General features: G+C 49.4%; 1 protein-coding gene across 1 annotated transcript in view; it reads left to right on the top strand.

Annotated features, from left to right (window-relative positions):
* LOC122810608 (tastin-like) overlaps nt 1-12,451 on the top strand; it is a 1,451,617-nt gene that overhangs the window by 392,033 nt on the left and 1,047,133 nt on the right. The window contains exon 6 of the mRNA XM_044082184.1: nt 5,333-5,607. Within this exon, the coding sequence (XP_043938119.1) occupies nt 5,333-5,607 (275 nt within the window). The remainder of the gene's footprint in view (nt 1-5,332; nt 5,608-12,451) is intronic.

Raw genomic sequence — 12,451 nt, 5'->3', positions numbered from 1 at the left:
CTCACACACACCTTCTCGCTCTCCCTCCCTCTCACACCCTCTCCCTCCCTCTCTCACACCCTCTCGCTTTCTCCTCCTCTCTCACACTCCCTCTCCCTCTCTCTCACACGCACACACACACACACACACAAACACACGCCCTCTGTCTCTCTCACACACACACACACACACACACACACACACACACACACACACAGCCTCTCCCTCTCTGACACACACACACAGCCTCTCTCACACACACACACACACACACACACACACAACACACACAGCCTCTCTCTCTCTCACACCCACACACACACACACACACACACACACACCCTTTCTGTCTCACACACACACACTCTCTCTCTCTCTCTCTCTCTCTCTCACACACACACAGCCTTTCCCTACCTCTCTCACACTCACTCACTCACTCACTCTCTCTCCTCACTCCCCTCTCACTCCTCTCTCCCTCTCACTCACTCCCCTCACTCCTCCTCCCCTCTCACTCTCTCCCTCTCTCCCTCTCCTCTCTCTCTCACACTCTCCCCCACTCACCCCTCTCTCTCACTCACCCTCGCCCTCGCCCTCTCTCACTCACTCCTCCCCTCTCTCTCTCTCACACACTCGCCTCTCTCTCTCTCTCACACACACCCTGGCCTCCCTCTTATGCCTCTCTCTCTTTCTCTCTCACACACACTCGCCTCTCTCTGTCACACACTCACCCTCTCTCTCTCTCACACACACTCGCGCGCGCTCTCTCTCTCTCTCACACACACTCGTCTCTCTCTCTCCTCTCTCTCTCTCACACACTCGCCTCTCTCTCTCTCTCTCACACACTCGCCTCTCTCTCTCTCTCTCACACACTCGCCTCTCTCTCTCTCTCTCTCACACTCGCCTCTCTCTCTCACACACTCGCCCTCTCTCTCTCTCTCACACACTCGCCCTCTCTCTCTCTCTCTCACACTCGCCCTCTCTCTCTCTCTCTCTCTCACACACTCGCCCTCTCTCTCTCTCTCACACACTCGCCCTCTCTCTCTCTCACACACTTTCATCGCTCTCTCTCTCTCACATTAGCGCTCTCTCTCTCACACACTCGCGCTCTCTCTCTCTCTCTCTCTCACACACGTGCGCTCTCTCTCTCACACACTCGCCCTCTCTCTCTCTCTCTCACACACTCGCCTCTCTCTCTCTCTCTCACACACTCGCCCTCTCTCTCTCTCTCTCACACACTCGCCCTCTCTCTCTCTCTCTCACACACTCGCCCTCTCTCTCTCTCTCTCGCCCTCTCTCTCTCTCTCTCTCTCGCCCTCTCTCTCTCTCTCTCGCACACTCGCCCTCTCTCTCTCTCTCTCTCGCACACTCGCCCTCTCTCTCTCTCTCGCACACTCGCCCTCTCTCTCTCTCTCTCTCGCACACTCGCCCTCTCTCTCTCTCTCTCACACTCGCCCTCTCTCTCTCTCTCTCTCGCCCTCTCTCTCTCTCTCTCTCGCACACTCGCCTCTCTCTCTCTCTCTCTCACACACTCGCCTCTCTCTCTCTCTCTCTCACACACTCGCCTCTCTCTCTCTCTCTCTCTCTCTCACACACTCTCTCTCTCTCTCTCGCACACTCTCTCTCTCTCTCTCTCTCGCACACTCGCCTCTCTCTCTCTCTCTCTCTCGCACACTCGCCTCTCTCTCTCTCTCTCGCGCCTCTCTCTCTCTCTCCCTCCTCTCTATCTCTCTCTCACACATGTCTCTCTCTCTCTCTCTCTCACACACGTCTCTCTCTCTCTCTCTCACACACTCGCCCTCTCTCTCTCTCTCACACACTCGCCCTCTCTCTCTCTCTCACACACTCGCCCTCTCTCTCTCTCTCACACACTCGCCCTCTCTCTCTCTCACACTCGCGCTCTCTCTCTCTCACACTCGCGCTCTCTCTCTCACACACTCGCGCTCTCTCTCTCTCACACACTCGCGCTCTCTCTCTCTCTCACACACTCGCCTCTCTCTCTCTCACACACTTCGCCCTCTCTCTCTCCTCACACACTCATCCTCTCTCTCTCACACACTCGCCCTCTCTCTCTCTCACACACTCGCCCTCTCTCTCTCTCACACACTCGCCCTCTCTCTCTCTCACACACTCGCCCTCTCTCTCTCCCTCTCTCACACGCGCGCTCTCTCTCTCTACATACACGCGCCTCCCTCTCTTGCCCTGCCTCTCTCTCTCACCCTGCCTCCCTCTCTCTCACACACTCGCATCCTCTCTCTCTCTCTCACCTCGCCTCTCTCTCTCACACACACTATTACTCTCTCTCTCTCACACACATCTCTCTCTCTCTCACACACTCGCCCTCTCTCTCTCACACACTCGCCCCTCTCTCTCTCTCACACACTCGCCCCTCTCTCTCTCTCACACACTCGCCCCTCTCTCTCTCTCACACACTCGCCCCTCTCTCTCTCTCACACACTCCCCCCTCTCTCTCTCTCACACACTCTCCTCTCTCTCTCTCACACACTCGCCCTCTCCACCTTCTCTCTCTCACATACTCACCGCTCTCTCTCTCTCACACACTCACCTCTCTCTCTCTCTCTCACGCGCTCGCCCCTCTCTCTCTCACGCGCTCGCCCCTCTCTCTCTCACGCAGACTTCTCTCACACCTCGCCCTCTCTCTCTCTTCACGCCATGCCTTCCCTCTCTCTCTCTCACACCTCGCCTCTCTCTCTCTCTCACTGCCTCTCACTTTTCGCCCTCTCTCTCTCTCTCACACTGGCCTCTCACACTCCTCTCTCACTGCAGCCCTCTCACACACTTTCGCCTCTCTCTCTCTCCTCACTTTTCGCCCTCTCTCTCTCTCACAGCCCTTCTCTCTCTCTCTCTCCTTTTCAAAAGCCTCTCTCCTTCTCTCTCTCTCTTTTCGCCCTCTCTCTCTCTCTCTCACCTTTTCGCTCTCTCTCTCTCTCTCTCTCTTTCGCCATCTCTCTCTCTCTCTCTCGCATGTCTCTCTCTCTCGCATGCGCCCTCTCTCTCTCTCGCATGCGCCCTCTCTCTCTCTCTCTCGCATGCGCCCTCTGTCTCTCTCTCTCTCGCATGCGCCCTCTCTCTCTCTCTCTCAGACACACTGCTTTTACACTCTCTCTCTCTCTCTCACACACTCGCCCTCTCTCTCTCTCTCGCTGCACACACTCTCTCTCTCTCTACTTTTCGCCCTCTCTCTCTCTCACTTTTACCTCGCCCTCTCTCTCTCTCTCTCTCTAAGCCTCTCTCTCTCACACTTTTCTCTCTCTCTCTCTCTCTCTGACACACTTTTCTCTCTCTCTCTCTCTCTCTCTCTCTCTGACACACACACGTTCTCTCTGACACACACACGTTCTCTCTCTCTCTCTGACACACACACGTTCTCTCTCAAACACACACTCTTTCTCTCAAACACACACTCTTTCTCTCAAACACACACTCTTTCTCTCAAACACACGCTCTCTCTCAAACACACAAGCACACACGCTCTCTCTCAAACGCACAAGCACACACGCTCTCTCTCAAACGCACAGACACACACGCTCTCTGTCAAACGCACAGACACACACGCTCTCTGTCAAACGCACAGACACACACGCTCTCTGTCAAACGCACAGACACACACGCTCTCTGTCAAACGCACAGACACACACGCTCTCTGTCAAACGCACAGACACACACGCTCTCTGTCAAACGCACAGACACACGCTCTCTGTCAAACGCACAGACACACGCTCTCTGTCAAACGCACAGACACACACGCTCTCTGTCAAACGCACAGACACACACACGCTCTCTGTCAAACGCACAGACACACACGCTCTCTGTCAAACGCACAGACACACACGCTCTCTGTCAAACGCACAGACACACACGCTCTCTGTCAAACGCACAGACACACACGCTCTCTGTCAAACGCACAGACACACACGCTCTCTGTCAAACGCACAGACACACACGCTCTCTGTCAAACGCACAGACACACACGCTCTCTGTCAAACGCACAGACACACACGCTCTCTGTCAAACGCACAGACACACACGCTCTCTGTCAAACGCACAGACACACACGCTCTCTGTCAAACGCACAGACACACACGCTCTCTGTCAAACGCACAGACACACACGCTCTCTGTCAAACGCACAGACACACACGCTGTCTCTCAAATGCGCTCTCTCTCTCTCAAACGCGCACGCTCTCTCTCTCAAACACGCACGCTCTCTCTCTCAAACACGCACGCTCTCTCTCTCAAACACGCACGCTCTCTCTCTCAAACACGCACGCTCTCTCTCTCAAACACATATACCAGGATGTGTGATCAGAAACTATTATGTAGAAGAAAGATGGACAATTATGACAGCAGTAGTGAGAGGGCTAATAAAGAATTTTCAATCATATTTTTAATATGCAACCAGTAAATGTAGCCTCTACTGAAATGCAGGAGGAGGTAATTCTGAGTACACTGTGGTTGCTGAGAAGGGCACTCATAGCTAACATTAAAGAGTAAAGCAATACTTGTTTGATGAACAATAGTTGTGCCCTGGCTTAGCAATGGGGTCAATTTCCATTGCAGTACTTGAAACCCAAAATATTTGGAGAAATGAGAATCCACAGATGCTTTATTTCCTCCTTGTGATGCTCCACCTGCTGCATATTAAATTTCCTGTAGGTAAAGTTCAGCTGGGGCTCGTGAGGTACAAGCACCCTTTAACCAATGTGTGGGGATACCAAATGTGGGCCAAAGATGGAAGGCAATTATGTAGAACACTGGACCTTGTCTAACTGGGGTGGGGTCCCGACTATCGAGTAATGTCATTATAAAGATCTAGTGTGCTGTAATCACCTGTACCTGTGCAGTCCTGCACTGCTGTTGGAGTTGCACTTATTCCCAATTTCATAATGAGACAGGTGACTATTTTAATGTGTGTGCATATGCAATTTTTTAATGACAGGAAAGCAATAGATCATTTTGTTTGTTCGTTTGTAAAGTGGGACTACCACTTATTTTTTTCTTTTAAGAAAGAGAATGGGGGAATTAAGGGGGTGTCAGAATTAACCAAAGCACAACCAGAATCTGTTGGAATGTTACAGTGACAATGGCTGCTAAAGTACACTACAGCTTTAACACAGAGAGAGGCATGCTAACCCATGAGTACTGTTCTACATTAATACCTATGGGCAGATGGCTCACACAAATGCGAATTCGCTATTTTATAATGCTGTGAAAAAGTGCACTGCAAAGATACACTAATAGTTTAACACATTTCCAAATACCAAGGATTAACTAATGTGATGAATACTTTTATTTTCATCACCATCTAATAATCATTACATTTACTTTTTCCCTAGGAAGGATCTGTTGATCAAAAAACTAACACTCTGGATTTGCCATCTGAAACTGGAAAACCTTTAGGTGAACCTCCACCAGCAACAGACACAGTCATTAAACCTCATTTGCAAAAACAAAAGGATTTTGGTACTGTAGGACAAAACACCAGCAACCATATGGAGGGTGCAAATATAACTGAATCATCTGAATGTAAAAATGGACAGACTGTTGTATCTAGGAGAGAGCTTGCTGGAACCCAGAAGAATTGTGCAGCCTCATCAGATCAGAAGGAAAAGTAAGTTGATATCCTCCCCTTTAGTATGTACATTTGTCATACAAGCTGTAATATTCAACTTCAGACTTCTGGCTCTGTGTTGCATCTGGCAACAGCACATATTAACAGCTGACAGGAAAGTTTAATAGTATTAAAAACATAAATTATTTATAAAGATGGAATAAAACTTGCCTGGTCACTTAGTCTGATGAAAATTTGACCTGAATGTGACAGTTCTATCAACTGTACCAGTGATGGTCCCCTATCTAATCTTTTCCTGAAATGAATGGTCATTTGGTAAGATGCAACATGAATCACAATGAAGAACTACAGACACACACACACACACACACACACACACACACACACACGTAATTTGTTAATCTTAAGAACTTGTATCACTCCACGTAGTTTGTATAATTTTTTCCTAATTTACTATATTTGCAGAATAACATGTGGGGGTGCCATCTTTTTTTCCCCTTCCCCTAGGATTTATCAGCCCTTTTCTTCTTTCCACATAGGTAGAAGTGAACAGGTTAAGGGCTGGTGTGTGTGTGTATATGTGTGTGATTACCCATATGGGGTAAGTGCTTTTGCCCCAACTTCCTGCTCTGCACAGCAATGTGTATCTGCTGTTTGAGCAGGGACCTGCAGTACTGGACCTGTGTGTTTGTGTGCACACACACACACACACACATGCACACACTTCCTTTCCCTTAGGTACTGTACAGATGGCTCTTTGGCAGGTATAATGCATTTTGTTCTTTCCCACTGCATTCTGTTTACTGCTGTTCCATCTAATGTCACCAATAGTCTGTATTACAGCACAGCAGCTGGACGGCCTTCATTATCCTGAGATAGGCACGCTGACTGTCTGCTCCTATCGCTTTTGGATGGCTGCTTCGGTGCCTGTGCCACATGATGTACACAATTTGGCTGAGGCAGAGTCAGGACTCCACCTCTCTGCTGCATAAAAGCCAGTGAAATTGTCTTTATGTTTTATAGCAAAACCAAAAATAGCCTGCATACCATAATACTAATAAGAGAGGCAAAAACATGACCTGTGCTTCCATCTCTCTTGTGCATAGTTGGCAGCACTGGGATTTCCAGGTGTTTCCTGACTTTCTGGCAAGAGGATCCATTTAGCTTACTATTGTTTTGTTTAACTGTAATTAACTGTTTAAGGATCTGCTTCACTTTCTGATACAGAAATAATAAAATACAAGTGTGATTAAGATGTTGGACATGAGTACAATACATTGTTTAAAGTAAATTGACTGTAACGGTTAGCAGCAACTTGTAAGGCAACATCATCAGTCTATATAAAGTGATTAAAATAAGATTATATGGATAATAAACTTAAAATAAAATGTAACCTTGTTTTAAAGTTTTGTAAGCTAGAGTTTTGGGATATGTAGGTAAGGAGGTGGGAGCTCAGGTGGGAAAAATGTTGGAAGTGAGCTTGACAGCTGAATAGATCTCATGGTTAGAATTAGGCAGAATTCATGTGATGGGTTGGGAGAATATATGGAATCATCCTTTTCTTTCAGGGTCTTCCCTACTCTCAGCTGAATGTAAACCAAGTAAGATTTCAACTTGACAAGTTTAATTTTCTAGATATGCACCTTGTTGATCTCTGTTCTGTATAGAAAAATCACACCTGGCACAGTTTTTTAGCACCAATGATTCAGAGTTTGGGACTTTCTTATTTTTCTGTTGTTGTGCGACCATTGAGAAAGTGTGTGTGGAACTTTTATTTTTGTGGCTGTGCAGGTATTGTGTGTGAAAGTACTACTACTGATAATTTTAGTCGAGGTCTTCCACTAACTCGTGGCTGTAACCCTTATCCCATCATGCTCTAGGAGAGTTCCTCAGAACTCGTTTGCCGCTAAACAAGATAGGGTGCTTCCATACTGGCTGTGGCTAAATGGAAATTTCATTACTTGTTTATTGTATAATTGTTGATGTTAAGTTGTCAATCTCGCCTTCATTCTTGCTGGATGGGTTCGGAGCCGAACCTCGGCTCCGACTCTGCCTATTACTAAAGCTCGATAGCTATTTTTACCGGCTCGAGGCTATCCTATGTCCCATAATGCTAGGCGTGATATACCCAGATCTCGTTTGCTGCTTCAGCTACGAGGTTGCGTCTTTTTGCCAGCTCCAGTTTGTATTAATCTTTTTCTTCTATTGAGTTTTTTGGGTTCTAACCTTAGCGATAGTTATTCCTAGTTACTACCCTCTAGATCCCTGTTTAGAATCCCCTCTTAGGTAGTTTTTTTCTTCAGTTTTCCCCTCACTAATAGTTAGGCCTTTGGCTAAACTAGTTCTGTAGTAGTAAATCCCTTTGGATTTTTTCTGTAGATTTTTTTTCTTGTATGTGTGTGCCTAGAGTTAGATTGTGTTAAAGTGTTGGGTTTTTTGTTTTTCTGGGTCTGTTGTGACTAGACCACTTAGAGTTGTCTTTTTCTGCCCATCATCCTTGTTTCAGGATGTCGAAAGACACCAAGGTCTCGGGCTTCAATAAGTGCGACTCGTGCTGTCAGAAGATGTCTCTGACAGACGGTCACACTTCTTGTGTATATTGCTTGGGCCCTCTGCGCCTGCAGGACTCTTGTTCTGTCTGCCATGCATTCAGTCCAAGAGTCCTGCAGGAACGCAGAAACAAACTTATTTTGAGAGGCTTTTTGAAGCCTGAAGGTTCCCTGGCTAAGCCTTCATCAGGTAAACCTTCCAAGCCCGCCAAACCGTCGGCTCCATGTTCGGAGCCGTCGCCGAGCGGCGCTACTACTACTACCACTGCATCGGTTCTGGCCAGAACCATTGATTCGAGGCCACAGTCGGCTCCGACTCTGCTGTTGGAGCCGTCTTCGAGCAGAAAGCGTTCCAGGTCTCCTTCCCTGGAATCTGTCCATTCAGCTCCGAAGTCTCCCTTGTTATTGGAACGGAGTCACAGGTCCCATTCCTCTCGGTCTTCCAGGCTGTCGGACCATGACCTCGAGAGGGTGGTTAGCAGACTACTTAAGTCACAGGTACTGGCCCAAATGTTGCATAGCCCTCCTCATCAGGCAGTGGCTATCACTACTCCCTCTTAGATTCCTCCTCCGACTCCTCCTTTGAGTTCGGAGCCGGAGATCATAGGGGTTGGGACCGTCTGAGCCGATACCACTCCTTTCGGCTCCCTTATTGGCTCCGATCTCTTCCTTGGTTCCATCCTTGGAGGGATCCGGGCACTGGGACTCCCTCATCTGTTCCGAGGGGGTGAGTGGCATCGGACCCTTGTCCGACCCCATTCTCCCTCTTGGAGCCTCGGCGCAGGTGAGTTCGGCCCTGACATCTGCCTCGGAGCCATCCCTCTCTGTGCCGGGAGGAGTCCTTGTCTCTTCGGAGCGGGGACCCCCTTCCCTGCCTGATAGGGGCACCGTTGAGGTCATGAGGAGTGTGCTGGCCACTGTGCCTGTTCCATGGTCTACTCCTTCGGCTCCTCCCTCTATGGTGCTTGCTTCAGTCTCTATCCACCCTTCCAATCCCGAGCGTGGCGAACCGATGCTACAGGTAGCCCCATTGGGTGTATCCTCCTCTTCCGAGGCCTCCCCTGATCCTTCAGGGGAGCCCCCTCGGAAGAGAAAATGCAAGAGGAAGCTTGTAGACTTGGATGAGTCAGAAGGGTCCTCAAGGTCCCCCTCTGAGGATGTCTCATTTTCTGACATCCTGGAGATTCTTAAGCAGAGGGGAAACTGGTCTGCCCTTAACCCTTCCGAGGACGAGTCTGTGTACCTGGATGCGTTGGGTTCTCGCCCTTCCACCTCCTGGGTGTCTCTGCTTTTCGACCCACTCATGGATGTGGTGGCTCGAAAGGCGTGGACGGCTCCAGATACTATGGAACCAACTCCCCGGAGGCATACAAAATTTATTACAGCCCCTTCTGACAAGCAGTCTCTAACTAAGGGGCATCCCTGTTGATGCCATAGTTGTGGTGGCGGCCACTAAAAAGGAGTTGGCTGACCCTTCAGTACCTGTCCATCCTCCTAATAAGGAATCTAGGACTATGGACAGGTATGGCAAGTGGATGTTTTCTTCAGCGACCTTTGCTATGCGGTCGCTGAATTATTTGTGCCATTTCACCCGTCTCCAGAGAGACCTTCTCAAAGAACTGGGTGATACCTTACAGGACCCATCAGCTGCGGGGTCTCAGGAAAAGATCAACTCCCAGCTGGGGACCCTGAACTCTATTGTCAACTCCTCCATGCGGCTCATTTCCTATGCAGCCGATGGAGCGAGTAGGGCTGCAGGCACGGGCTTTGCTCTAAGGAGACACGCCTGGATGCAGCTTTGCAATTTTGCTGACCCCTTCAAGGCGTCCTTCACTAACACCCCCTTTGATGGTTCTGCCTTGTTTGGACCTCAAGTGAAGGATACATTGACCAGGTGCGAGCAGGAAGGCAAGACTCTGTCTGCCATAGGAGTCCGTTTTTCTACCCCTTCTAGACCATACCCTAAGGGTCAGAAGAGTGGGAAAATGTGGTTCCGCAAACCTCAGGGAGTACTGCCTGACGCACGTGGTGAGCTTCCCTCTAGAGGCAGAGGAGGGAACAATAATAGACACCGCCCGAGGGGCAGGGGGGTCCGCAGAATCAGGGTAGCAGAGAATCCTTCTCTGACAAACCCTTCCAGCACCCCTGAGGAGCTGCCCGACTGTCCACCTTCGGAGGCAGTCGGGGGAAGACTATCACTGTACCCAGAAGCCTGGCATTCCCTCACGCAAGACAAATGGGTACGGTCGATCATATCCGAGGGTTAGAAAATTCCCTTTATTCATACCCCACAACAGCCAAAAGGGCCCCCTCCAGACATTCCATCCAGTCTGAGGGATCAAGCAGCACTAGAAATTTCAAAGCTGCTAGAAAAAAGAGCCATCCAGCCAGTCCCAGCAGTCCAGCAAGGATCCGGAGTCTACTCCAAGTTCTTTTTGGTACCAAAAAAGACAGGGGACTGGAGACTTAGCAGGCTGAACAAGTCTGTTCAAAGAACGAAATTCCAGATGGTCAGGCTTCAGTCCATTCTACCCTTTCTGGGTCAGGACAATTGGATGTGCTCTATAGACCTTCAGGATGAGTACTATCATATCAAAATGAACAGGCACTACAGGAGGTTTCTCGGCTTCCGGCTGGGAGCCAGTCACTACCAATTCAGAGCTCTGCCCTTTGGCCTCACCACAGCCCCCAGGGTGTTTACCAAATGCATGGCAGTGGTTGTGGCTCACCTGATACTGCAAGGATTCCAGGTGTTTCCATACTTAGACGACTGGCTCCTTACTGCCACCACCAAGCGTCGGCTACGCCATTCCAGAGATTATACCCTCCAAATTTGCAAGGAGTTAGGTATCTCTATAATCTCTGAAAAGTCTGCCTTGTTGCCTTGCCAATCTGTTACCTTCATAGGCGCCATTTTAAACACTGTGGAATTGTCAGCAAAACTGCCTGTACAAAGGATTTCAGACATTCGCGATCATGTTCAAATCCTACTACAGGAGAGCAGAGTCCAGGCCAGATTCGTACTAAAAACTCTAGGTCTCATGGCAGCAGCCATCACATTACTCCCCCTAGCTCGCTTTCACATGCGGATCCTGCAATGGATGCTGTTTTCCCAGTGGTCCTTTCAACAGCTTCCAATGTCACACAGCATTCTAATCACTCAGTCATGCAAAAGGCACCTTTCGTGATGGATGGTCTCCCCTCAGGTTCTTCAGGGCCGACCTTTTGTCCTTCCTCCTCCTGTGGCTACTGTGAAAACAGATGCCTCCCTGATCGGGGGGGGGGGGGCATTTTCAGGGCAGGACAGTCCAGGGCACATGGCAACCTTTCGAAGGCCACCTGCACATAAATGTCTTGGAAATGAGAGCGGTACTTTTAGCGTTGCAGGCCCTTCAAGACTCTCTACCCACTGGGACTATTGCAATTCAGACAGACAATATGTCTGTAGTGTGGTACATCAACAAGCAGTGCGGAACCAGGTCCTACCCCATATGTCGAGAAGCACTCAGACTTTGGCAGTGGGTGATCTCTTCTCAACGGTTTCTGGTAGCAACGCATATCCCCGGGAAGTCCAACGTCATAGCGGACAGGCTGAGCAGAGCCATTCTCATGCCCCCACGAGTGGTCTCTCAACCAGCTAGTAGCGGAAAAAATTTTAGAAGGTGGAGTCAGCCTTGCGATCTTTTTGCAACCCCTCAAAACAGCAAGTGCCAAGACTTCTTCACCTCACCCTCTTCCCTCTCCCAGGTCTCCCCCCCCCCCAGAGACGCTGTAGTCCATGATTGGCCCCAGGGTCTTCTGTATGCTTTCTCCCCCCTTTCCCTTAATTACTCAGTTAATCCAGAAAGCAACTGTTTTGAGATCCAGAATGATCCTTGTTGCCCCATACTGGCCTCGACAAATTTGGTTCCCATTCCTGCAACGTCATCTACTAGATCAACCCTGGCATCTGGACCCAGCGCCAGATCTTCTGACACATCAGTCGGGCGAGCTGCATCAATCTCTCCAATCTCTCAACCTCACAGCTTGGTTGCTCCACTTCCAACCCTAGCCAGGCTTTCCTCTATCTCTCATTCAGTTTGTGATATCATCCTCGCTTCGCACAAGTCTACTACCAGAAAGACTTATGCTAGCACATGGAAGCGTTTCTCTGTTTGGGCAGTGGAGAAACAAGTTGACCCTTTTACAGCTCCTGTCCATACAGTTTGAGTTTTGGGCAGAACTTTTTTCAAATGGGTTCTTCTTCAGCCACCATCAGAGTTCAGCTGGCTGCTATTGCGAATTTTCATGTTGGATTGTCAGAGACCAGCATTATGTCACACAAACTTTGTAAA

This window comes from Protopterus annectens, chromosome 9.part0, assembly GCF_019279795.1.
Source record: "Protopterus annectens isolate FY-2018-M chromosome 9.part0, PAN1.0, whole genome shotgun sequence".
NCBI lineage: Eukaryota > Metazoa > Chordata > Ceratodontiformes > Protopteridae > Protopterus > Protopterus annectens.
This window is presented reverse-complemented; position numbering and strand designations above follow the sequence as displayed.